Here is a 27,706-nt window from a genome sequence, read left to right as displayed (position 1 = left end):
GTGTAAGTAAGGGAACCACTTGTTGCTTATCACTTAAGAGGTGAACATATTGCAGGAGAATACCTGGTTTAGCTGTGGTGCATCCATACAGAACCATAGAATTTTAGATTTGAAAGGAGCTCTAGGGGGTCAGCTCATCCAATTCCCTTCTGCCCAGGTCAGGTTCAGCCCAATCCAAATCTGGAATCTGAGGTCTTCTGAACCTAGACATTCCAACCGCAAGACTGGAGGTATCCACACAAACTGCCTAGCCTGTCTGGGCAGCACAGGACCTCCATACACACTGCTCAGGCTTGCGTCCCAGGGAGGTCACTTGTGTACTGCTAACACAGTGATTTGACTTCACCCCCAGAGGCGTACAACCTAGAGTTGCTGGGGACTGAAATTCTGCATGCCTAGCAGATGCTCTCTCATTGAGTTACAATCCTATTGAGCTCTTTCAACTGTTCCTCATAGAGCATGGTTCATCATAATATAAATTATGGGTCTCGTAAGAACATTAGAAGAGTCTTGCTGGACCAGGCCAATGGTCCATCTAGTCCAGCATCCTGTTCTCACAGTGGCCAACCAGATACCTGTGGAAAGCAGGACGTGAACACAAGAGCCCTCTCCTGGAATCCAAAGGCATACTGCCTCCAAGGTGGAGGTCGAACATCGACATCACTGCTAGAAGCCACTGAGCTTTGGGGAAAATTCTCCATGAATTTGTCCAATCCCCTTTAAAAGATATCCCAGTTGGTGGTCATCACCACTCATTGTGTAAGCGATAGGCAGTGGCCCAAGTCCCTAGTTCAGCAAGGCACACGGTTGCTTCATTCGCCATTTAGGAACCATCACTGGCATTAGAAGTCAAAGCTGACCTACCTGGCCATTTGCAGGTGTTTTCTCCGAAGGACCACAAGAGTGACCAGCAGCAGGCCTATCAAAAGGATGCTCAAGATGGCTAGGACAGAGATGACCACCACGTTGGGATTCATCTCTGTAACTGAAAATGCAAGGAGGAGGAGCCAGGTTAAGGAACGATACTAAGACATGCTAAGGAAAAGACAACAATCCTGAATTATTTCTGCATATAATAGTTTCTCCGAGAGCACTTCCGCAATGACTACAGGGGTCCTTTAAAAAATGATGACAAAAAATGATGGGCAATTGACCCAAAAAATGCGAATGGTGTACTCTCTGTTTCCTGGTGGGCAAAATGTAATAATAAGCTCAACAACTGACAATTTCATGCCCATTAATGCTACCCCAAAAGGTAGCATCTGACTAATAACTCAATGCTTAGGAATGTACATTTTGCCTAATATGGTCTTCTGCCACATCTCAGTCTTAGACTTGGAGGGACCACGAGGGTCATCAAGTCCAACCCTTTGCAATGCAGGAATCTTCTGAATACCTTTGGGGGGGGGGTATTTTCCACAGGGCCTTGCCTTATGGCCGTCTTTAGTGAGTGAAGAATCAAAGGAATTCTGCTCACCCATTGTGGAGACAGCAATGAAGGTGGGGATGCTGGGGCTGTTGTGGCTGAAGGTGGTCACACTGCAGTTGTAGGACGTGGCAGGCAAGAGGCTGGAGATGGTCACTACGTGCGAAGAGACCGTAACAGGCTCCTAAATGTAGGGGGGGAGGCAAGGAAAGAGTTTGTGGTTAGTGATCACTCCGATTATTATATGCCTTCCCCACCACCACAAGCAAATGCAGGCTAAACTCCTGTATGTGCTTAGAAATATAGATTTGGAGAAGACCCCAAGGGTCATGAAGTCCCACCCCCTGCAGTGCAGGAATCTCAACTGAGCATTCATGACAGATGCCGGGTGGCTTACCAGGAAGCAAGCCCCATTTAACGCTGAGGGCCTTAGTTCTGAGTAGACATGCATGAAATCCTTTATGAGGAGAGGGTGCAATGTTTGGGGTTTCTTAGAGCAATCAATAGTGCACATGATAAGGGTTATAAAATGAGTGTGAAGAAAGTTGTTTTAAGAATTTTAAGGTCTCAAATATAGAATAAATATTCATAAATGCACACATATCTAAATATATGAACCATGTGTCTGAAATAGTACAGGAGAGCAACCCTGAAGCCATTTTGAATCTCCCAATGACCTCAAATATTCCTCTGCAGTAAGGGAGGCAAATAGGGAAAGCCTTCTCATTGTCTTTTCGCTTACAAATCCTGTCTTATGGGAGTATTTGTGTATGAATAGGCCTGTGACCTGGATTCAGGAGCTAAATTATTAACCCATTACAAAAGAATGGCCAGGCTGCCCAGGTTAATGCAATCAACAACCATTATCAGGTATCCTAGCAGACAGGATTTCTGCGGCAGATGGCCTTCCTGTGATGTATGTATGATGATTTTGGGGTGGTCTTTGGCTAAGGGGATTGGGCAGTGTCCAAAGTCTTTAAAGGTGCTTGCACACTTTTGTTCAAGGTCCCATTCAACAGAAAAATAAATATCTGCCTTGCTTTCCACTGGATCTTGCCTCCATGCATGCTTCTCTGATCAATCATCGACTTAGGGGACTCAGAGTTGGGCAGCAAAAGCCAAAACCCAATTTTTACATCAAAGTGGACAGGGAGAGGTTTTTCTCACTGTCTTAAAATACTAGAAGTCCAGGTGATCCAATGAAGTTGAATGTTGGATGATTCAAGATGGGCAAAAGCAAGCACATCTTCACACGTGGCTAAACTGTGGGATTCCTACCACAAGAGATTGTGGTGGCCAGCCAACACCGTCCCACTTAAAGGATAGGTTTGCGAGTGTTGAAACTCCAGCTTTGCATGGAAAACCACACCATTCAGACCTCTACATATTTGTACTTATGTCCTCATTTTGGATAACTTATATCCTGGCCTTTGCACAAGCCGCAAAGTGATTGCAAGAAAAACAAATGAGATTAAAAGAACATATCAAATCCGACAAATATTGTCACCCTTAAAAACAGCAGCACAACAACTCGCTAAACTAAAGTTATGGATAGCAGCAGTGTGGGACAGCAACAAAGCATTCTCAAGCTGTACAGTCCTGGGAAGTCTGTAACATGTAATCAGTCTTTAACATCAGCAGTCAGGAGCGCTTCAGCCCTGTTTTTGAGTTTGTTTGAAACTTAAACAGCTTATCTCGTATTCCTTTGTAAGTTTTTCTCAAAACCTTTTTTGTAAACTTAGGTAAGCGTTTCAGCCCTGCTCTTGAGTTTGCTGGAAATCATTTAAAATCATTTAAGGTTTATAATGTTCTCTTAAATAGGGCTATGTTTAAAACTTGTCATTGAGGTTTTTATACCTTTTTTTGTAAACTCAAGGAAGTGGTTCAGCCCTGCTCTTGAGTTTGTTTGATATCACTTAAAATCATTTAAGGTTTATAAAATTCTTTATTTCCTTCTGAGGAAACTGATTAGTTCAGTGAAATGAATTTTGTAGCCAGCATCTCGTAAAGTCTTTGTTTAATTCTAGGTTAATTTTTCCTTAAATTTTTGATTTTTGTTATTTAATTTAATTCTAAAGTTGATTACTTCTTGTTTCAGGGATTTTCACGGCAATTCTTTTGTTTTCTGTACAGTCCTGGGAAGGCTGTAACATGTGACAGAGACAAATGTGGAATTTAGCTCTTCCGTTCCTGACGACAGCATGCCGTGCAGGAAGGCGATAAAACCAAATCATGACACAAGCACAAATCAACAATTTCGTCATAGTAACTCTGTGAACCGTTTTGTTTCTTCCTGGCTTTGTAACCAGTTCTGAAAGAGTGACGTGACTCATGCCAGCACGTGGCAAAAGCAAGAGATGCTGTCCTAGACCTAGATGAAGCAAGCAGATGAGGCAAAGTCTTTCTTTCAGCAGAGGCCTCTGAGGCTGCATTCAGATATTCCCCTACCTGTTACTTTCCACGTTATATTTGAGCTTTCACAGGATTTAAAAGCCACAAATCTAGCGGAATCTAGTGGAAGTTTATGGCTCATTTCCATGTTAATTGGCTCCAGACATAATCCCTTTGCGACCCCATAAACCCCCAAAATCGCAGAAGTAAAGTCACAATTTGGGGCGCCTTCCCAGCATGCTGTTCTCTCCTGCTGTGTTTATGGGGGGAATCATGGGGGAACGGAAGCACACAGGGTGGAACAGCAGTGATGTTGTCCATTGGTGTTTGCTTTCGTGCCACACCACACCCACCAGAGTGAATGAAATTTGGCGTGACCTGCCAATATATCAGCCAACAAGCCGCAGTTCCATAATGCAACTACAATGTGAAAGAAATGTGCTGCATTACAATCAGAAAAACTAACATAATATTCCCTGCATCTGAATGTACCCTTAGAAGGGTCAAGCAGCGTAGAGAGATAGAAACCAAAAATTGTGATGATACAACAGGAGAAAAGCCTCAGGAAGATCATCAACAAATGACCATTGTCTACTTTTTCATACCACCCAGAATCTTCGGTGTGCTTTTGTTTTTACTGACCTTTGTGGAAATACAATTATTTTATACCAGAGCAGAAACAAAGTATATCATAAAAGTATATCAACAAAAGATGATTAATGTGTTTTCAGCCTTTCTTTGCAGCCTACATTGGCTCCCAGTATGTTTCCGAGCACAATTCAAAGTGTTGGTGCTGACCTTTAAAGCCCTAAATGGCCTTGGTCCAGTATACCTGAAGGACATCTCCACCCCCTATCGTTCAGCCTGGACACTGAGGTCCAGCGCAGAGGGTCTTCTGGTGGTTCCCTCACTGAGAGAAGTGAGGTTACAGGGAAGCAGGCAGAGGGCCTTCTCGGTAGTGGCACCCACCCTGTGGAACACCCTCCCACCAGATGTCAAAGAGAACAACAACTACCAGATTTTTAGAAGACATCTGAAAGCAGCCCTGTTTAGGGAAGCTTTTAATGTTTGATGGACTACTGTATTTTAATATTTTGTTGGAAGCTGCCCAGAGTGGCTGGGGAAACCCAGCCAGATGGGCGGGGTATAAATAATAATATGTTGTTGTTGTTGTTGTTGTTGTTGGTTTCCAACACCAACACCTCTATAACTCAGTTATTAAAATAAAGAAATCTATGCCTTAATTCTACCACACACCAGGTTAGGAACTGAGTCTTTGGTGGAAGTCATGTGCTTTCAATACACAGTGTGGATGTGACGAAGAAAACAAGAAGTGGTGTTCTAATGAAGGGTGCAAACTGTAACTAGTTTGTTTCCCCCTCTCTGACATATTATTGCTGGCTTTCCCTTTTGCATTCAAAGCCAGAACTCCCATGGGGGAAAACCCTTAGGCTTTCCCCCTTGTAACAGAACCAGAGAAATTGAAATAAAGGGAAGAGCTTCCTTCCTAATGAATTGTGCTTTGCTGCAGATTCCCAAACTGGTGGATACGAAAATACTAAAGGATTTTCTTTCTGGGTACTAGTGGCTGAGTGTCGTGCTTTATAGAGGACCTTCATCTACCTGAAGGGCTGTTAAAGGACGATCCTCTATTTGAAGGAGTCCTCCCTTTTGCAGGATCTCCGCTCCAAGTCGTGTTTAAGGATAAAACAGCCTCAAGAAGGGAGAGCAAGAAGGCTCTCAAAGAGACCCATCGACCACGAGCACTTTGTCAGCAGAAGCAACAGGTACACAGCTCACCTGGTCGCAGCCATTGCCACTGTGGTGAGATATATGGAATTTGTCTTTAAATTATAGTAATTATACCCAAGTTTGCAACTGTTCACATGCATCAACACATTCAATTTTATGCAAATAGGTGTCCCCCTTTTTGGTGATATGTAAACGGGCACCCTATAGTGCAGGTGTCATCAAAGTTGCTCCCTGTGGAAGTCTTGGACTACAACTCCTATCATCCCTCACCAATAGCAATGGCAGCTAGTGCTGATGGGAGTTGGAGTCCGCAACATCATATCTTGAGTAGTTGTTTAGAAGCGCTGTGGCCAAGGAAGGGCTGTAGCTCAGTGGCAGAGCAGCTGCCCTGCAACCCTCTCTGAACCTCTGGAGAGCCCCTGCCAATCATACTGAGCCAAATGGGCCAGTGGTTTGATTCAGTATAAGGCAGCTTCCTTGGTTCCTAGATGTAAGAGAGAATTACATTTTGGAGCACCCTTTCTCACGCTTGCACAAGAAGATGCATCTATTCCAGTTCCCCCTTTCTGCACTGAAGATATAGGAGCCCTGTTTTCCTTTGCATTTGGTCATCCCCAAACTATGTCGCACTTCAGGAAAATCACACCCTCCTGTTAGGATCTTAAAAAGGCACCTGTGTTGCAGTTTTGAAAACATGCAAAACTATTTAAATATAACAAATAGGGCTGGATGTTGCACATTATGGAATTACCTTTTCATTGATTAATAGCTGGGAGGCAAATTGAATAGGCCAATGAAAACGTCAATTGGTGGGACTCCTAGCTAAGGACACATTCATGTTGTGAAGCAACATTGGTCCTGAAGTGCTAGTATAATGAGGGAATCAGAAAAGTATCAAAACTATATCCCTTTCAGGTGTTCTCAAGGAGCATGTGGAAAGGGAAGGGCGTTCACTAGCGAGTCACACTGGCACAGACATTGACACACCCCTCTGGCCACAGTGCGAGCCACACACTAAGTTGAACATGTGAAATTGTGACCAATAGCTGTATTGCAGCAGAGGCTCTCATGTGAGCAGTAGCTCTGATGGTACACAATTCCTGATTGAACTGAATTCAGATACATAAGAAGAGCCTGCTAGATCAAGCCAAAGACCCACAGTGGCCAATCAAATGCCTATGGGAAGCCCCCAAGCAGAGTCTGAGTCCAACAACACCCTCCCTACTGGTGTTTTCCAGCAACTGGTATTCAGAAGTTGTAGAACATAGTCATCGTGGCTCGTAGCCACGGATAGCATGATTCCCCAGTGAACCTGTACAATCTTCTTTTAAAGCCCGACTCTCATAAAGCTAAGATTGTTGCCAAAGAAGGACAGAACTTTTTTTATGTATGCCACAACAGCAGCAAGAATACTTATTGCAAAGTACTGGAAGACACAAGATCTACCTACTCGGGAAGAATGGCAGTTGAAGTTAATGGACTACATGTAGTTGGCGGAAATGACTGGCAGAATTCGAGACCAGGGAGAAGAGTCGGTGGAAGAAGATTGGGGAAAATTTAAAGTATATTTACAGAAATACTGTAAAATTAATGAATGTTAGAAGGTTGTTGGAAAGATGCTATTTGGCTTTAGTAAAAATGTCACTAAGAATTAAGTTAAAATAGATTGATTATGGGCAAGGTGTAAAATTTTAGGTTAAATTGTGTAAAGATGAATTATGGAACTAAATTTGAGAAAGAGGGAAAGGACTTGCTGAAATAATTAACTGAACTGGAATACAAAGAGGGAGGAGTGAGGAAGTCAAGGAAATAAGCAGATGAAAGTTAAGGACATGAAAATATGGGTTTTTTCTTTTCCTTTTTTAAAAATGTTTTTTGACTTTTAAAATGTTTCTGTTCTCTTTTCTATTTTTTTTAGTAAATTTTTTTGTTTTCTGTTTTATTGTGTGTTTTATGTTTTTCTTGTATTTGTTAAACTCTAATAAATATCTATAAAAAAAAAGCTAAGAGTGTTGCCAGAGGGATTGTCCTGTTCCCCATCCCACTTGATGGATTCCCTGAACATGTGGATCTCAGCACCTGAAAAGGGCTCATGTAGGACAGCTTTCATTTATTAATCAGCCAAAACTGGGGTTGCACTATTGAATTGAGAACTACCATGTTGGTTATTGTCAGAGTCTCAAACAGGAGAAGATAACGTAAATGCGGAGGACAAAACACACTCCCAAATCTTTACCATCGAGATACAAGAGGAGGTAGAACATCCCTGAAAAAGAAGAAAACACATACCTGGATCTTTGTGTCTTGGCTCAAACCAGCTGGCTGGCAGAAGACTTCAAAGAAATCAGCGACTCCCTCTTCCACCCACAGGAGAGTCACAGATGTCTGGGTCTTATTCACAGCGAAAAGTGACCTCGGAGGAGCTGGGTCTGGGGTCAGAAGGAGAGTAACTTCAGAGGTATCTTACAAATCCAACGGGAAGATGTGGCAGGCAGAACCAGTTGAAGAACCAGCTCTCTAGTGGTTCTACAGAGATGCTTTTTACTTTTCCCAAAGCTCTGTCAGCAGTAAACAGGCAATTTTTAAACAGAAACACCCTTAAGTAGAGGGCTGCTCCCTCTTCCCTATTTTCAGTTATTGCTTCATTTCCTTTTTTCAGTCGAGTCTTAACTGGCGTGTGTGTGTGCACCTTTAGGAAAATAAATGATATTTGCACAACTTTTGACAGAGGGTTCCGGAAGCTGTTATTTTGTGGAGCTAGAACCACACATTTCTCTTCTTGGCTTGTCTGACCCTAAGATTGCTGCGTGTCTGAGATGGTCAAAATGAGATTGTGTGCCATATTTAAGGAAGCTCATTAAGATGCACAACCCTTGACTGTTCAAAAGCCCATCGTATTCAGAATTTTTATATCATTTCCCAAGGAAAAAGTTGGTGTCATTTTTTTAATTTTACGTTTGAAAGTTCACATAGTTGGTTTTTTCTCATGTTGATATCCGGCTTCCTTGGGTTATTATTTGAAGGAGATTTTGACAAGCAATTTCTCAAAGTTAATAAGAATAATGATGACTTCCGTGCAGGAAAGTCGTTAGGTTGTGGGCATGCAACCTACCAGAGGAGAGTTTATAAGCCGGCAGAGAGGTAGGGTCTCACTGTTGCTGCAGCTGCTTCATAGAGCCCAGACCTGTGGACAGCTGCCTAGAAGCTAGAAGCATGTAATAAGGTGCATCTGGAGCCTCATGGAAGCTGCTGCTGGTGTTTCTCTTCCCAACAAAAAGTTAACTATCAGATGCAAGCCTTCCTTATCTGGGATGGGCCATGACAGGTTCTGACCTATCTCTCAAATCTTTCTTTGTTCATTTTTAGATGGAGTTCAAAAAGCCTGACTTCATTGTATTTAGCACTTCCATATCTTAAAATAATAATAATATTTCCATTAGTGCTATGTCTGCCATTACTGCTACATCAGCAAAACATACTCATTTCCTTCCCCTTTACTTTAATGCTGGGCTGTAGCACTTGTTCCATTTTATTAATTGCATCCTTTATAAATGTATTAAACAGTGTAGGGGGTGGTGGGCATCCATGGCAGACTCTATTACTAATTCTGGCTCTTTGTTCAATATAATTTACTCTAAGTATAGCTTCCGGGGTTTTGCATTATTGCATAGTATTTTCTTGCTTTCTGAAATATACTGGGCATTTTTTTTTCCAGTCAAGGCTGCCTAGGCTTTTTCTGGGCTATATTAAACACACACACACACACACACACACACACACACACACACACATAATAGATTTTTTGAGCTGGAAGGGACCCTGGTTTTCATCTATTCCAGCCCCCTGCTATGCAATAATATGGGGATCAAACTTGTGACATTGGTGTTATCAGCACCACGCTCTAACCAACTGAGTTATCCAGTGGTCTATACATATCTGAAGGGAGGAAGTGTGGTGTATAAAGTTCTTACTTTGAAGAGGAAGGGTGGGATATAAGATTTATTCTCTCTCTCTCTGTCTCACTCACTCATTCACACACACACACACACACACACACACACACACACACACACACACTTTCTACATATAAACCTAAATTTCTAGTCCTCTTGCTATTAAAACCTGAATTGCAAAGGTGACTTTGTTCTGCTCCTAGATCTTTCTTAAAACCAAATTGACCCTCGCCAAATTGTTAATTTAAATTTGCTTGCACCTGTGCTTTAATTTGCTTTGTTAGATAACATGGACCAACTCTCTCTCTTTCTCTCTCTTTCTCTTAAAAGAACCTAATGGCTTGGATTCTAAAATAAATGAACAGAAGGAGGTTTTTCCATCCCTACCCCCGGCCACTTGTTCCCCCTGGAAGACTCCTCTGGAGGTTCAGGAGCCACCGCCCCACACCTCCCATGAACAAGGCTAGGTGGGCCTGCAGAGGTTTGCTGGAGAATCATAGCATTGTAGAATTGTAGAGTCGGAAGGGACCTGGAGGGACGAATCACTCCAGCTTAGGCAAAGCTCTGTCCAACTTTGAGTGATTCCCCCTCTCCCATTAGCAGCTTTCTGGGCCTCATCCTACATGGTCCAGGGGTGACCCCTGACTATCCAGAGAGGCTTTTGGGGTAGAACAGGATGCTCCAGCCTGGGGGAGAGGAGAGAAGGGGGTTACTGGAAGCTTTCATGACCCTCCATTTATTTATCTTATCATTGAAGCCAAGAAACTAGTATCTAACCCTGTCTACTTTTATTAAGAGACTTAAAATACAACACCTAGTGGTCAGTGCTACTCTTTCGACAGTTCATGTTAACTGCACAAAACAGGCAGTTCTGTTGTCTGTGGTTCTCTCAGTTTTACCGCCTCCCGGGTCTTTGGCAATATTTTGCTTTCATGAAATTGCAGCCCATTCCCTTAGGGAATAACTTACCAACTTTCACAAGCTGAAGCGCAGATGTGTTGCTTCCTGTTTCGGTGCAAGCAGTGACCGAGAGATTGTAGATGTCCCCTGGAGGCAGGTTGAGCACGGCGCTCATGACGTTTCGCGTCACCTAAAATGGTCAGTGCGTGAAACAGTGCCCACAGAGGAGGTGACTCCACAGCAGACTGAAATTACTTTGAACCCTGTTGTCAAGTGGGTGGGAGCATGATGCGCCAGTGAGTGGTTGTTCTAGCCCAGTTTGTCTAGAACTGGACCCAGCTGGCAGGACAGATCCTTATCTTCCCCCATCCCTGTAGGTCATGTCTGACAGGTAGGCAGGAGTGCCCACCTGCCAATCATCCACTGCCACAATAATGCCAGAGGAATCTATTTTTGCAGTGCCCTCTGCAAGCACCAATGATCAGCTGATTTTAGGGGACTTGCCGAGCTCTGTGTAAGGTGAGCCCTGATAAAGATATAGATTTAATGTGCATAACATGTAATGTCTATATGCACTGAAGTTTAAAACTTACGTAAAGATTTGCATTTGCAAAGAGAAGTTTGCATTAGGCAGAAGGTTCAGCTTTAGATAAACGCTGAAATAAGGAGAGGCTGGAGATTTCCGTTTTGGTGTGTGTACTAAGTAATGACTCATTGCTGGGAAACCTGAGAACTCTTATATCTCAGCTAGCATGGGAGCTATCAGCAGTAAGAGCTCAGCTCAGCAATCATGGGTGGAATCTAGGCACATATAAAACATTCTTTTTTAAACGTTTTGAAAAATATATTTTCCATAATTTCACCATCACCATCTAGGGTCACATTTGAAGAATGTACTTAAAATGCACTTAAGACATTATATTTGCAGCTATATAGCTGAACAAACCAGTTGCTTGTATAGGATACCTCTCTGGAAGCAGGAATGTTCTTAGACTATATTAAAGACTTAAAGAAGACTGAACCGCATTGTTAGTTTGTTTAAGAGCAATGTGTTACTTTGTATTTTTGCAACACTTATTTTGTAACTAGTTTAAGACAGTTTGCAGTAATACTTTTTGGGACTCTTTCCTGTGGTGGAGAGCATGTATATTTCTACCCTGCACAAGGTCCAGAACAGGGATTCCATTTGCATCAATTTTAACAAGTCCCAATGATGAAACGATCATTGTTGCAAGCCCCGACAGCTTGCAAACAATCAGCTGGTTTCTGGTGCTTGCAAAGTGCTGTGCGAGGGCCTTTGTAAGTGCAACCTCCCACTGCCCCATAACAAGCTTTTGTTTTGCTTTTTAAAAAAATCCATGACATTGTGCCTCTCTGCATGAGAAACCCAAAGGAAGTACAAGGTGTTTAGGCTTACACTCTTTTTTATCTTTTTCTTTCCTTCTGCAATGACCATCCAGTGCAACATTCGAGAATGGGAAAGGTCTGTGTTGTCATCCCCATAGATCCAGCTGACATAGAGAAGGTTATTGAAATATTCAACTGAAGTGATTTCAGGAGATACTGGAGCTATCGGAAGGAAAAACAGTGCACCTAATTTGAGGCTGCAAAGCATTTCACAATTAGATATACAACAGCAAACCCATGTTCCTAGTGTGGATCCTTATGTAGCCATAACAGTACCACCTACACATGATAGGGAAGCAGACTTGAGGGGAAATGAAAGTTTGCAGACATTAAGGGAATCTAAGCCGCGGGAGTGGGCGATATTCCAAAACAACTCAGTGAAAATTCAGCATGCTCAGTGGCCACAGAATGCTGGTAGACTGTTGGGGTGTGGGAACAGAAAACTGGAGAATGGAATGGGGTCTCCCAGAAAAGGACATGGCTGGCTGGCTGGCACTCTGAACAAGAGCACTCAGCACTGCAATATTTTGTTGCAGACCACACTGGTCCATACTTAGATTATAATCCTGAAATCAGCAGTGTGCTACAATTTCACAATGAAAGTACAGAATTTGGAACTAATGGCAAAACTTTGCATCTTGAAAGGGCATATCCTCTCCTTTTTTCATATTAAAAAAATATCAAGGTTCTAGTCCCTGTTGCTGCCAACTTAAAAACACACTAAAGCAATGCTTGGTGAAACATCAGATGTCACTGTAGATTTAAGAAAGTTCTACAGTGGTTTGCAAGCCCAATGGTTTCTTCCTACTATCAAAGATCCTATTCCAATACTCTTATCCACTAGACCAGCCTTCCATAACCTGCTTTTCTCCTGGTATTTTGGACTCAAAATGTCATCAGCCCCAGTCAGCATAGCCAGTAGTCAGGGATGGTGGCAACTGTAATCCATCTCCATCTAGAGGCCAGCAGCCTCCACATTGTTGTCTTATATCAAAGAGCAAAACCACACACACAAACTGTGAAAGGTTCTCCAAAGCTCTATTTACCTGTTATGAAGCTGATGGTGGAACTGTCACAACAGCTCAGTTCTGGGACTCCCCATGTCACCATGGTGACCCGAAAGTTGTAATACCAGGCAGGCAGAAGGTTTCCTATTCTCTGAAAGATGTGCAAGCAAGAAGAGGCATGGAAGAAAGAGAATTAGCACCTGAAAAAGTGGGATCTGAAAGCGACGTTAAGACTACATTCTGGATTGGACCTAGAATACCTATGACTGCCTAAAGAGTGTTTGACATTGAATTGCTGTACATATTTATTTTAAAAGGTAAAGGTAAAGGACCTCTGATGGTTAAGTCCAGTTGCAGACAACTCAGGGGTTGCGGCACTCATCTCGCTTTACAGGCCGAGGGAGCCAGCATTTGTCCACAGACAGTTTTTCTGGGTCATGTGGCCAGCATGACTAAGCCACTTCTGGCACAACGGAACACTGAAGCCAGAGCAGCGCATGGAAACGCCATTTACCTTCCCGCTGGAGCGGTACCTATTTATCTACTTGTACTTTTTGGCATGCTTTCAAACTGCTAGGTTGACAGGAGCTGGGAGCGAGCAACAGGAGCTCACCCCGTCATAAAAAAGGCAAGAGTTTTACAACAATATAAAATATTATGTATAAAAAACAGTTAAAACAGGTATTTTGAAATATTCAGAAGAAGATTAAAATCAACAGTAGCTAAAATGAAATGAAACCCATGTAATTCTAAGTCTCTGGATAGGCTTGCCCCTCAAAAAACATGTTTTAAGCAGGCAAAATATTACAGTGAAGGCACTTGCTTGATGTCAATAGGCCGGGGGATTCAAAGTGTAGGTGCTGCCACGCTAAAATGTTGATTTATTACCAGTGTGGAATGAGTATTATGTGCCTCTTGTAATAGTGCCAGTTCCACAGATTAAAATAGTCAAATGTAGTTCTGTTGTTAAGCATAGTGACTGTATTTACATGAAGTTGCATTTAAAAAGGATATTGTTTTAGCATAATTTTGTTTCTCTCTGTGTGTGAATGATGAACGTGTGAGAGACATTTACAGCATCCAAGTGTGCTTTACCACTGATGACGTTAAGGAGACGGTTGCTGCTATTTCGTAGTACGTTGTCCACTCTGAGGTCATTGTTGACGGGTTGAAATAAAACATTTCTACAATGTATTTCCGGAAAACACCCAGGAGAGGCCTGTTCCAGCTGAGGACCACAGCAGTAGGGCCCAAAGGGTAAAGTGTTAGATCCCTTATCCCAGTTGGCACTGTAAAACAGAAATGGAAAGCTATTAATACGTTTGCAATTCAGCACATAGAGTTTCTGCTAGAGCTGGGTCACCTCGTTCCCACCTCATCCACAAGAGCTATTAGTCATCATGCAAAAATCTGAGGTGAGGCATACAGTACTATAGTAAAGATAAAGGGACCCCTGACCATTAGGTCCAGTCGTGGCCAACTCTGGGGTTGCTCGCTCATCTCGCTCTATAGGCTGAGGGAGCCGGCGTACAGCTTCTGGGTCATGTGGCCAGCATGACTAAGCCGCTTCTAGCGAACCAGAGCAGTGCACGGAAACGCCGTTTACCTTCCCGCCGGAGCGATACCTATTTATCTACTTGCACTTTGAGGTGCTTTCGAACTGCTAGGTTGGCAGGAGCAGGGACTAAGCAACGGGAGCTCACCCCATCGCGGGGATTCGAACCGCCAACCTTCTGATCGGAAAGTCCTAGGCTCTGTGGTTTAACCCACAGTGCCGCCCGTGTCCCATAATACAGTACTATAGATGTGATCAAATGGGGCCAAGCTAATGTCTTGGGTAAATAAGGCACACCCTTGGTCTCATTCCCCACCAACTACAGGTATAAGGGAATAAATGGATTACCGGTGAGCAGGTTTATCTGGACTCTCTCCTTCAGAGTAGAACATGAAGAAAACATGCTACAGTCCTTGGTTTAGAATTAAAACTGAAGCACAGATTATGGTTTGTTTTGCTTCAACAAACCATAATCAGTAAGCTATGGATCCATGGCTATCATAGTTGTCCTCTTGCTTGCCCTGGGAGGAAACAAACTATAATCCCTAATCCAAATGCAATGCTAAGACAAATATGGTTGTTTGTTTTCTCCCAGTGTGAGGAGTGAGGAGCAAAGTGGCCAGAATTGGAGCATTCCTGGCAAAGCGTTATCTATTGCTTTCTGTGATGTACAGACAAAACCAACGTTTAACTCAACACATGGGCCTTGCAGGCTTCTACAGAAGCAGCACCACACTCGTTCTTCTACCAATAATTCTTCTGCCTAAAACGTCTGGTTTCAAGCAACCAAAACAACAGAGATATGCAGAGGTATCCCATTACCAATGGCAAATGTCACAGGATCGGAAGGAGGCCCAACCAGCGGTCCCTTCTGTAAGTAAATCACAACTTGGTACTGAGCGCCAGGAACCAGGTTTTCGATAAAGCTGCTGCTTGTATTCACCTGTAGAAATGAGACAGAGCATGTGTAAGGAAAGGAAGGCATGTTGAGCATCAGGGCCAGCTCAAGACCTTTTGCTGCCTGAGGCAGAGCAGAAAATGGCGCCTCCTCCCTGCTCAGAATCAAGGTGCAAAGTAGCCAAGGCCAGCCATGTTAACTTTAGCATGTGAGGTAAAGCTTCATGCCACCCCAGCTGTGAAAATACAAAGATAAATTATATAACACTTCTGCCTTTTCATGCCACTCAGAATCTGCTGCCTGATGGTAGGGCTGGATTGACAGCACAGTCATACCTTGGGTTACAGCAGCTTCAGGTTGCGTTTTTTCAGATTACGGACTGCTGAAACCCAGAAGTACTGGAACAGGTTACTTCCGGGTTTAAGCGGTCACGCATGCACAAAAGCGCAGTATCGCAACCCGCGCGTGCACAGACATGCAGATGCGGGTTGCGAACGCGCATCCTGCACATATCATGTTTGCAACCTGAGCATCCACTGTACGACCAATCACCTATTTACTCAGATGTAAGTTCCATTGCATTCAATAGCACTTTCTCCCTGGTTGAGTGTGTGCTTGGGAATGTAGCTGTACAGTGCTTTCCTGTGCATGTTTACTCAGAAGAAAGTTCCCTGGTGTTCAGTTAGATTTACTGATCCTCTGATATATACTGAAGTGCCACTGGTTTCTTCACAGCCAAACAAATGTCACCGAAGTCTCTCTGAAATACCCTATGAGTCAAGCTCAAGCAGCCCAAGAAACACAGCTATGTCTTCTTCACTGTGCCCATATCCTCCATGCCCATGGTCATCCTGATGGCCTCCTTTACTGAGCATTCATCCTGATTTCTTTGTGCCACATGTGCTGGGATGAGCATTTGTCCTGATTTCATTGTGAGGAGGTTAAGGGAAGTGCCATAGCTTAGTGGCAGAGCATCTGCTTGGCATGCAGAAGGTTGCAGGTTCCATTCCCAGCATCCCCAGGCAGAGCTGGGAATGTCTCCTGCCTGAAACCCTGGAGAATGGCTGCCAGTCATTCAAGAGAGTACCAAACTAGTAGGAATAAAAGTGCAACTCCGTATAAGGAAGCCTCCTATGTCTGGATGCTATGCAATGCTGGTCAAGCAGTTGTTTCCACTGCACACTCCTGACACTTTCCTTACCACAAATAACCCGATTCTTTGTTGCACAAGAGTGCCAAATCCACATTAGCTGTGCAAACCCGAATTTGCAATATGCAGTTCAATCCCACCTGCAACTCAGTGACGGCCTGGAAAATGGTGTTTTCTTCCTCGTAAAGGTAAAGGTAACAGTACCCCTGCCCGTACAGGCCAGTCATGACCAACTCTGGGGTTGCGCGCCCATCTCGCTTAAGAGGCCGGGGGCCAGCGCTGTCCGGAGACACTTCCGGGTCACGTGGCCAGCGTGACGAAGCTGCTCTGGCAAGCCAGCACCAGCGCAGCACATGGAAACGCCATTTACCTTCCCGCTATAAAGCGGTCCCTATTTATCTACTTGCACTTAAGGGTGCTTTCAAACAGCTAGGTGGGCAGGAGCTGGGACTGAACGACGGGAGCTCACCCCGCCGCAGGGATTCGAACCGCCGACCATGCGATTGGCAAGTCCTAGGCGCTTACCTCTGAGCAATAATGCTTTTCAAGCCTTTGACTTTCCTTCTGTTTCTGGCATGTCAGGGACACAACAGATATGATGGTGCTAGTGCTGGTGGTCTCCTGTGAAGTGGTCCAGGACAACGAGGCCGTGGTAGAGGTCAGCACCGTCGCTCTGACATTCTGAGGTTTCTCAGTGAGCTCTTCTATCAATTCCCCTGTGGGACCTAAAGCATCACCAGAAGCAAGGAGAAATCACCTTCAAAGGCTGGTCCTCCCCACTAACTGAGCACCAGTGTTATTCTGGATCCAACCCACTGCCTTAAAAAAGTATGCCTAAGATTCTTCACATGGATGCTTGAAAACTGAACAAGCGGTAGAAAGTTTTGTGCTTGTCAGTCCATCACATCTGCATACATTTATTGAGGAGAATCTAAATGTGACATTGATGCCTTAAAGTGGGGTGGGGACAGGTGGGCCTCCATAAATTCCTGGACTACAACTCCCATCATCCCTGACTTTTGGCCATGCTGCCTGGGGTGATGGGAACTGGAGTTTAACCACATCTGGAGGGCCACAGGTAATCCATCCTTGCCTTAAGGTCCCCAGCACTCTCTCATTCAAAGGAAGCTGAACCTGGTCTTTACAGCTCCCAGAACTTTCAACTGAGGAACCGGCTTGAGGAAGCACCCAAAACAATAAGAATCAGATTTAAACAAGGCAAAGGAGAAGTAACATTTAGCATCGATGAACTTAAGTACTGACCGGATATACTATTGCAGATACTGATGTATATTATATAACTATGTGTAGACTTACTAATATAAAAACTGAGTGTTTTGGCAGATTGGCTTTCCCGAACTTCACATGAACCAGAAGAGCTGAATGTTGTAACAGATATTGTGTATTTCCCTGGTTCTTTCAGATCCGTGGCAAATTCGTGAACGTCCTCACCAACAGTCAGGAATTCTGTGAAGTTCTCTAAATCAAGAGAAGAGGTGTGAATTAGCTGGAATCTGATAGGGTTTCTAGTGACAGAGGTAACTGAATTATGTCCCACTGCCCTAACGCAGGGCTGAAGGAATGGATTAATTCTGGTAACATAATAATAATTAAATAAATAAAATTTTATTTATACACTTTTTCTACCATCTTGTAACATTACTCGAGAGGGTTATGAATGGCTGGAGTGGATGCATGGGAGCAAAGGGATATATTAAAAAATGGGACAAATCTCTTCGAGTGGTGCTAGTCATCAAGGAACGTGTTCATGAAAGCATGAAAGTGAAAAGCAACACAACTGAGGCAGAAGAAGAGTTCAGGAGAGGCTTCTGCAATGTCGCTGGAGCTTCTTCTTGTTCTGTTTAGAGGCCACCTGGAGTGAGCGAAGCAATGGCAGGTGTGCCCGTGGGGCCCACAAAAATCTGAGGCTAGCTTTGGAGCTGCTCAGTGCTTTTGCTACCCTGCAGGTTGAAGGGGGTCTTTGCAAGATCTCTGTTGCTGGACCCTCTTCTCTTGCTGTGGGCCTGGCAGGCGAGACTGATGGGTGGGAGGTGGCAGCAGAATCATTCTGAGCAGCCCTGGGCTGCTAGTTCGAACCATTATTTTAATTTCCCACAATGCTACGGTGAAACACCACATTAGGGTATTGGGAGGAATCAAATGGATGCTAGGCCAAACTAGATCTAGAGACATTTCGGCAACTGAGGCAAAACACCTCCTGCCACCTCCATGATGGAGGCCCCTTGCAAAGCCTTGCCACCTCACTGGGCTGAGTGGGGGCTCCAGGAAGCACTTTTCCTTAAGGAGCCCCTTCCCAACTCAGCAAGACTCAGCATTGGCACCAGTCCCTCTCCGACTCTAAGGTTGGGGGAGACAGGTGGCAAAGCTGAGCAGAGGAAAGCTGTGCTGTTCTGTTGCCGCCAAAACCTCCCTTACCTGGGTGGCTTCGGTGGCAGGGTGAGTGAGTATGGTTCCCACGGGGCACCACCTCTTTTGTTCACACCACCTGAGGCAGCTGCTTCACCCCACCTCATGGGTGGGCCAGCTCTGCTATCTACAGTGGTACCTCAGGTTACAGATGCTTCAGGTTACAGACGCTTCAGGTTACAGACTCCGCTAACCCAGAAATAGTACCTCGGGTTAAGAACTTTGCTTGAGGATGAGAACAGAAATCGTGCTCTGGCGGCGCAGCGACAGCAGGAGGCCCCATTAGCTAAAGTGGTACCTCAGGTTAAGAACAGTTTCAGGTTAAGAGCGGATCTCCAGAATGAATTAAGTTCTTAACCCGAGGTACCACTGTAGTACCATTTGGGAATGCCAGCCCAGAAAACAATTAAAGGATAGGTGAGAGAAAGGACAGGACAGGCAACAACTAAGAGACCTGTTAGGGCCCAATGATACCAGGTTTCAATGCCAACCTTGGTGTCATAATTCTCAACAGAGCCGTGTGACCTTTTACCTTCTCTCTCAATGTTAATATGGAAGCCATCAAACGCTGTGGGCGGTTTGGGAGGCAGCCAACTCAGCACCATTTTCACTGGGAGGAACGAGGAAGGCTCCGGCGTAGGGCTCCCAAACTCCTCGGTGGGGTTGACACTCTCATAATCTCTTGGGATCGCGTTGACAAACTCTTCTTCATTCTCTGGGGAGTCGGGCTCGTTAATCCACCAGTCGGGCTGAGACGTGGTTTCATAGTCGCTGCTATTGTAGCGGTAATCGGGCCACGTATAGGAAGTGTTCGCAGTTGGGAGCTCAGGGAGATCATCCAGAATCTGGGTGGCTTTGTCCTGTCGCATTGTCTTCTGCGTCCCCAAGAACGGCTCTTCGGGGAAACTTCCACTCTGCTCCTCCCAGTTCTCATTGAAGTTCATATGTATGATACGCACAGAAATGTTTCGAGGAGGGTAGGGAACTGGAAAAGATAGAACACTTTTTTCCCATTTGCGTATCATGCATAAAATACAATAATAAATAATACTCATCAATTTTCATTTCTTAGATCACTGTTTCTCAACCTGTGCATCCCAACCCACAAGTACTTTGGGTCACAAAGCTTTAGAAGTGAACCTCAAATAGCCTGCAATCAGATGGTGTGCTTACATTCCCAGGAGCAAAACTCTGAATAACCTTGTAAGTACTATACATATTTTAATGAATTCCACATTAATAGGGGCATTAAACAGGTTTTTTTTCCTTGGATGCCTCAAGTAATGATCATAAAACAAGCAAATTTGTAGTTCAAATGCACACAATCAGTAGCTGCCCAAGACCTATAGTCCAAAATTCATGGGATAATAAATTAATGGGTCACCATACCAAGTAAATTTGGACATGTGGTTCGCCATACTAAAACAGTTGGGAACTACTGCCCTAAGATTATCATGAACATAGATATGGTACACACACAAAATAGCAGATAAATTCCAAATTAACTCAAAATGCCTTAAACTGTCTGACCTGCCTTTCCCTTCTCAATACTTTAACAAAGAGGTGTTCACACGTTATATAACAACTATAGTATTAACGACTTCCATTCCTATTGACACATTAAATGATTTACAAACCTAAGGTGAAGCATTCAAACTATATCCTTATTCTTCCTGTGTGTTACAATTACTCTATCCGTGATGTTTCTTCCTGTCCTTGTAAAATATTATGTCTATCTTTTCCCAGTTGCTGCTGTTCTCCATCATGCCTTGAGTGGAGCTAATATCCCATCATAATAGGTCATGCTTGGCCTGTACTGCAGGTTAGCGATGGGGAGCCTCCACGTCCTCAAGACTACAACTCCCCTCATCCCTGCCCATTGGCCATGCTGGCTAAGGCAGATGGGAGTTGGAGTCTAATAACACTTAGAGGGCCACAGCATCCATCTGCCCCATCCCAGGCATATAGGGTACAGGTCTTGGGGAGGTCTCTAAAGCACAGGTTCACAGCAGGGTTTCTCTCAGGCCAAAGGAAGAGGCTCCTGCTTATGGGGACAATACAATGACCGCTCCCCACATTAAACGGGGGGGTGCCCTTTGTGTGGACGTGCGTAGCCCCTGGACCCACAGTTCAAGAAGGACACTGACAAACTGGAACGTGTCCAGAGGAGGGCAACCAAAATGGTCAAAGGCCTGGAAACGATGCCTTATGAGGAACGGCTAAGGGAGCTTGGCATGTTTAGCCTGGAGAAGAGGAGGTTAAGGGGTGATATGATAGCCATGTTCAAATATATAAAAGGATGTCATATAGAGGAGGGAGAAAGGTTGTTTTCTGCTGCTCCAGAGAAGCGGACACGGAGCAACGGATCCAAACTACAAGAAAGAAGATTCCACCTAAACATTAGGAAGAACTTCCTGACAGTAAGAGCTGTTTGACAGTGGAATTTGCTGCCAAGGAGTGTGGTGGAGTCTCCTTCTTTGGAGGTCTTTAAGCAGAGGCTTGACAACCATATGTCAGGAGTGCTCTGATGGTGTTTCCTGCTTGGCAGGGGGTTGGACTCGATGGCCCTTGTGGTCTCTTCCAACTCTATGATTCTATGATTCTATGACCCTGTGCGGCTCCATCAGCATAGGCTTGGCTTCCCCTTCCCCAGGTGGGATACCTGGAGTTCTCCGCCTACCTCAGCCAGTTGCCCAATCCCACCTGGGGAGGCGTTGCCAAGGAGACCAGGCCAGGTAGGGGGAGGGACCACCCTGCCCACACAATAGAGGGAGGATCTTACCTGGGAATCCTCAGTTGGCTCCAGAGCTTCTCCCACCCTACCCACCCTCAGTTAAGACTTCCTTTGCAGGTTAACCTTTTGTTCACAGGTATGCAGGCGCTGCTACGTCAAGGTCGCTATTGAAGGGCCGGAAAGGAATTCCCCTGCATTGGCAGGTTTTGCCTTTCCCGTAGCAAAACGTCACAACTTTGGCGGTATCAGGCCTTGGGCGGAATCCTTTAGTCTATCTTCCTGAATGGGGGGAGGGGCGTGCAGCGGTGACCCACGCCTCCTTCCTCTTTGCGGCGGCGATACCAGGGTTCCCTGTTAAAGGGTTTTCTGAGGGGAGGCTTTGACCGTGCGCCGCGAGGTTGTCTTTGCTCTCCCCTGCGGCGGCGGCGTAACGGGGGCGGCTATCTCTGCTTGAACATATGTTCTCCAGAGCCAACCCATCCCCCCCACACACACATTGGATAACCCTGATGTTCCCTAGATCCCTGGCTGGGAAATGGGGAGGGATAAATGCCCAATGCCTGAGCCAAGGTCTACCCACATCTGAAATATAATAAAGCTGTGGCCAATTTAATCCCATAGCACGTTGTCTTGAGTCGTTATTCCACATGGGGGGGCGCCCAGGGTTTGGGGGACTCCGCCTGTCCACGCAATGTGCACACGACACACTTGTCCTACCTGTTCGGTGTTGTTTTGCTTCATGTTTCACCCCGCTGTATTCCACCAGGGTGCTTTTGCTGAACGTCGCTTCAGACACCAGCTGAAACGTGATGTTGCTGTAACATATTCCCGGCAGCCAGTGGTTGAAAACGGTTTTGCCTTTAAAGAAATCTGCAGGGTGGTGAACAAATAGCACAGATTACATGAGCCAGACGACGCGACGTCACAATCTTAAGGATATTGCTTGGCACAGTCTCAGAGATACGGGATATGTGTGCATTCAACAACATTTCTACACTCCTGCCCCCACTCCGTGCCTCCACTCTTTTCTTCCTGGCTGTCAAAAGTACTTAGAAACTTAGAAGTACTTAGAAGCGAGACTCAGGAAAATAAACGTGAGAGTAGGCAAAGAAATTGCAAGTGGCAACATACCAGAGAACTACCAGACATCTGAAGGCAGCCCTGTTTAGGGAAGCTTTTAATGTTTAATAGGTTATTGTATTTTAATATGCTGTTGGAAGCCGTCCAGAGTGGCTGGGGAAACCCAGCCAGATGGGTGGGGTATAAATAATAAATTATTATTATATTATTATGTACGGTGTGACACGAAACATTTCAAGGAACGGATGATATAAGCTTCTTCATTCCTAACAAATTGCCAAGGGGCAAAACTTGCAAGGAGCAAACCGAAGATGCAAAGTTGTGGGGGTTTCTTTACAGTTACAGTGGGGAGGGGCAAAGTGTTAAAGCCCCCAATCCCCGCACCATGGTATGGTCCTATTCTGAATCAATGCTGCCCCCTATGTCTGCAATCTACTCCCCCCCCCCATTCACAGCAATTATTATTTAGGTGACTTATCTGCTTCGTACCTCAGTGTTCCCTATGGACTGACTGGCACCATCTTTCCACAGTTTTGGATATGGGTCTTTCTCCACCCTACCTGGAGATGTTGATCCTGGGACCTTCTGCGTATTCAGCACAGAGCTCCATGCCTCCCCCAAATAATGACCAATAATTATTAATAGTAACCTTCCAGCTTCTTCAGCTATTCAGCTGAACAAAAGACAGAAAGTGATTCTTGCTTAGGAAAATAGGAAGTTGCCTTACACTGAGACAGACCATTGGCCCATCTTATTCAATACCATTGATGCTGATTGGTTGCAGCTCTCCAGGGCTTCAGGCAGGGGACAATTCCTACCTAGAGATGTTGGGGGTTGAATCTGGGACCTTCAGCATGCAAAGGATGTTCTTGATCAGGCATAGGCAAACTCCGGCCCTCCAGATGTTTGGGACTACAATTCCCATCATCCCTGACCACTGGTCCTGTTAGCGAGGGATGATGGGAATTGTAGTCCCAAACATCTGGAGGGTCGGAGTTTGCCTATGCCTGTTCTTGATCATCGAGCTAATGTAATGGGTAGTAAGAAGCATGGTCTGTAGGGGGAGTATTTTTTCAATGACACCCTTAGCAGGAACTTTATCCCCCAGGTCTTCACATAAAGCAATAATGCCATCACAACAGGATAATCAGCTAATGAAATGGCTGGCTTTGTGAATTGCCCCTTATTCCCAGCTTCATGTGAACATTACACCTCCAGTAGGTGATGAGTATTTGGGCAAAACAAGATGTTTCTGTACTTACGTTGCATCATATTGAAAGGAGATCTCCCTGGCCATTGGATCAGCTGCTGAGGTGCTATGGAATGGCTATAAACATTCTAACTTGCCCAAAGGTTTGAGACAAGGTCAGCATATAGGGCCCAGGGACAGAAAGGGCTGGGAGTTGTTGGTGGAACAGAGAAGGGTGTAGGCAGGCAGCACTACCCGACTGTTCTGTATGTGAAGACAATTGGATATATCCCCAGGGGTAGGGAACTTTTGGATCACAGCCTAATTTCCTGTGGTTGGGTGGAGTCCAAAGGGAGAGAAGGTCAGGAGGGGAAAATGTTCAGGAGGAGACCAGATGGATGGAGGGATCTAAGGTGGAGGGGGAAGCCCCCTGCAAGTGATCTGCTCAGACTTCTAACTAGAATAATCTGCCCTTCTCTTGACAGTCTGGTGAGCGGTGGAGGAAGACAGGGAGGCAGAGAAGCAAGGGAGAGAAAAAGGGGCTGTCCTGCCTCTGTCTCCTCATTTTTGGCTCTGACCTCAACTACCATTGTTTAAGGTTCCACCTACCTTTATATAACATGGTCCGATAGTCTTTCCCTTCCCAGTAGCTTATATTCACACGGGTGAAAACATTGTACTTCTCTGGATACTGGATCTCAAACAGCACCCCAGTTTCTGGTGATGGTTTATAGTCATAGATGGAAACACTGGTTACAGGTAGAGGTTCTGAAAGAGAGAGAGAGAATGAGAGAGAGAGAGAGAGAGAGAGAGAGAGAGAGAGAGAGAGAGAGAAAGAAAGAAAGAAAGAAAGAAAGAAAGAAAGAAAGAAAGAAAGAAAGAAAGAATTTTAGTTTTCAAGATAATCAGGTTATACTTTTAGAAAGAGATGACTATTTTGCAGTGACTTGGGGTCTTAGTCGCACATGAAAATAAATGACTTAATTTCTCAGTGTGTAAAAGGTAAGTGTGTGAATTGTTCCATTGCCTGCAGTGACCAGCATGTGGCACCCTTGGGCAGCTCTTGGGGTCCCAGTGCCCCCCAGCATGGCACACACCTGATGCTGCCATGGGACATCTCTCAAATGTGGCATCCCAGCATTCAGAAGAGCTCCAGGAAGCGGGGTGTGGGAGAGTCTCTGTTTTAATTTTCCCCAATGCCTCTAATGTTCTATCACCCCAGGTAGGGATGGACAAGTCTGCCGATTTCAGTTTATCACCACCTCTCACATTTTCAGTCTTGAATTCAGTTTGCCACATTTTCACAATAGTTTGCAACAATAAACAATAACCACACGCCTTTAGGAAAACTCTCCTAATATTGATGTTTAGGTCTGCAGTTTTGTCTAATATACACAGCAAGTTCCCCCTAATAATATATTCCCCCCCACCTCATAAATGCAGCTTTGTACATGTTGTTGTTTGTTGTTGTTTAGTCGTTTAGTCGTGTCCGACTCTTCGTGACCCCATGGACCAGAGCATGCCAGGCACTTCTGTCCTCCACTGCCTCCCGCAGTTTGATCAAACTCATGCTGGTAGCTTCAAGAACACCATCCAACCATCTCATCCTCTGTCATCCCCTTCTCCTTGTGCCCTCCATCTTTCCCAACATCAGGGTTTTTTCCAGGGAGTCTTCTCTTCTCATGAGGTGGCCAAAGTACTGGAGCCTCAGCTTCAGGATCTGTCCTTCCAGTGAGCACTCAGGGCTGATTTCCTTCAGAATGGAGCTTTGTACATATTATTCACCAAATTCAGAGGTGTGAATTGCAAGAGCCATGTTTCAGCTGACATTTTGCAACATAATGACAGCATGGTGTAGTGGTTAGAGTGTTTTACTAGAACTGGTGCATATCCCTACCCAGCCGTGAAACTTACCAGAAGACCTTGGGCCTGCACTCCCTCAGCCTGACAAACCCCACAAGGATGCTGTGAGGATAAAATTTGGGTCAGGATGAACCACGTACACTGCTGTGATGTCTTCAGAGGAAAGGCAAATTATAAAGTAACCGATGCAGTGAAACCTTTGGACAGGGTTAGGTTCAGACAATTTTCTAGGTAGGATCAGGCATGGTGGTCTGCCTTGAGACTCCTCCTGGATTCAGCTTGCCTCTACTATTGTCTGAAGGCACATGGGGCTTAGCTATCCTTCATGACTTTCTGCCTGATGAAGCCTTCCTATGCCATAATCACATTACAATTTTCTAATTACGGCAACTTTATAGACTGAGCGATTGCATTACCCTGTTACTTCTTCCCAGAAGAAATCAGATGAGGAATGCAAGCTTGGTATTCATTTTTATTACAATTTTATTTTGGCCCTGATCTTTTGATTTAATTAAGTGATGATTAGATCAAGTGGGAGGCATCATTAAGCTCTCCCTTCTTCTGTTTTCTTTCTAGCTGCAGCCAGCAAATCAACATGGATTAATGAATAGCATTTGGAGATGCTGCATTCAACATTGCGTCTTTTGGAAATATCTCAGTAGCTAAGTACCCTACGCACTCACTGTTCAAGGTCGATTTCCAGAAGAGCAGCTGTGTTAATGTGCTCCAGCAAAAGCAACAAGACCCTTGCGGCACTGAAAGGTTGCTTTAATGGCATCAGTTTTCAAGCCAGCGGACCCTACTTCATCAGATGTAAGACCCCCAATATCAGAGGAGGAGGCTAGACCTGGTTTTGTTGTGGTTGTTGTACTGCAGCCCAGGAGAAAGTGGGCTTCTTTATAAATGCACGGGGGTCCCTCCCAACTCTACAGTTCCATGAGTCTATATTTGAAAAGCACTATATAAGAACTTGATGGGACCCGGATGGCACTTTGGGTTAAACCACAGAGCCTAGGACTTGCCGATCAGAAGGTCGGCAGTTCGAATCCCCGCGATGGGGTGAGCTCCTGTTGTTTGGTCCCAGCTCCTGCCCACCTAGCAGTTCGAAAGCACATAAAAGTGCAAGTAGATAAATAGGAACCGCTCCAGCGGGAAGGTAAACGGCATTTCCGTGTGCTGCTCTGGTTCTCCAGTCATGCTGGCCACATGACCCGGAAGCTGTACGCCGGCTCCGTCGGCCAGTAAAGCGAGATGAGCGCCACAACCCCAGAGTTGGCTACGACTGGACCTAGTGGTCAGGCGTCCCTTTACCTTTACTATATAACTCTCCTAAATTTGATTCTGTAGTCTGAGCAACTGGTCTATGAGAGAAGGTGCGAAACAAGGCCTGATCCTGGCCAACTTAGCCCATGCAGTCTGCCTCTGGTGCCTTGACTGCCAGAGGTTACTTTGGAGCCTGATCGCTGGGCTGTTCGTACTGTACTGTTAAACTCTGCTGGACCCTGACAAACAGCTCCTTTCTCCCATTCTTCCTTTGCAATAGTACTGCTGGCTTGTGCTGCTTTGGGTGAGGAATCAGGGCAGACAAAAGGGCCAAAGGAGGGATTTGCTGAATTAACCCCTATTACCTCTTCTCCCATTTTATCAGTGCATTGGAAGACAGACTGACAACAATTAATAATCAACCGTTGCAATCAAGAGGCTACATTTCCAATCACAAGCACCAAGAGGGAAAGAGTGACGGCGACACATTGGAGTAGAACTGGGCCAACAGCTAATGGCTCAGATCAAATTGGCTTGGAAATCACCTCCAAACACAGATTGGGGTGATGGGTCAACTCATTTACAAGCCAATAGAAAACAGAGATGGCACACAATGGAGGAAAAGTGATCGGTTTGGTGGGGAAAACTCACCCACCACAGGTGACTCTCTTGCCTCAAGGGTCCTTCACGGGCCAAGCTCCCCTCACATCA

General features: G+C 44.9%; 1 protein-coding gene across 2 annotated transcripts in view; it reads right to left on the bottom strand.

Moving 5' to 3' along the window:
• Positions 1–27,706, bottom strand: part of PTPRO (protein tyrosine phosphatase receptor type O) — a 131,649-nt gene that overhangs the window by 33,470 nt on the left and 70,473 nt on the right. For both annotated transcript variants that reach the window (XM_028745896.2, XM_028745897.2), the window contains exons 3-15: positions 24,479–24,637; positions 22,318–22,470; positions 19,399–19,851; positions 17,757–17,918; positions 16,965–17,164; positions 15,214–15,334; positions 13,932–14,125; positions 12,876–12,987; positions 11,840–11,991; positions 10,492–10,612; positions 7,859–7,998; positions 1,478–1,610; positions 865–985 (exon numbers count right to left, since the gene is read on the bottom strand). In XM_028745896.2, the coding sequence (XP_028601729.2) occupies positions 865–985; positions 1,478–1,610; positions 7,859–7,998; positions 10,492–10,612; positions 11,840–11,991; positions 12,876–12,987; positions 13,932–14,125; positions 15,214–15,334; positions 16,965–17,164; positions 17,757–17,918; positions 19,399–19,851; positions 22,318–22,470; positions 24,479–24,637 (2,221 nt within the window). The remainder of the gene's footprint in view (positions 1–864; positions 986–1,477; positions 1,611–7,858; positions 7,999–10,491; positions 10,613–11,839; positions 11,992–12,875; positions 12,988–13,931; positions 14,126–15,213; positions 15,335–16,964; positions 17,165–17,756; positions 17,919–19,398; positions 19,852–22,317; positions 22,471–24,478; positions 24,638–27,706) is intronic.

This window comes from Podarcis muralis, chromosome 10, assembly GCF_964188315.1.
Source record: "Podarcis muralis chromosome 10, rPodMur119.hap1.1, whole genome shotgun sequence".
Lineage (NCBI taxonomy): Eukaryota > Metazoa > Chordata > Lepidosauria > Squamata > Lacertidae > Podarcis > Podarcis muralis.
The sequence above is the reverse complement of the archived record's forward strand: the minus strand, read 5'-3'. Positions and strand labels throughout refer to the sequence as shown.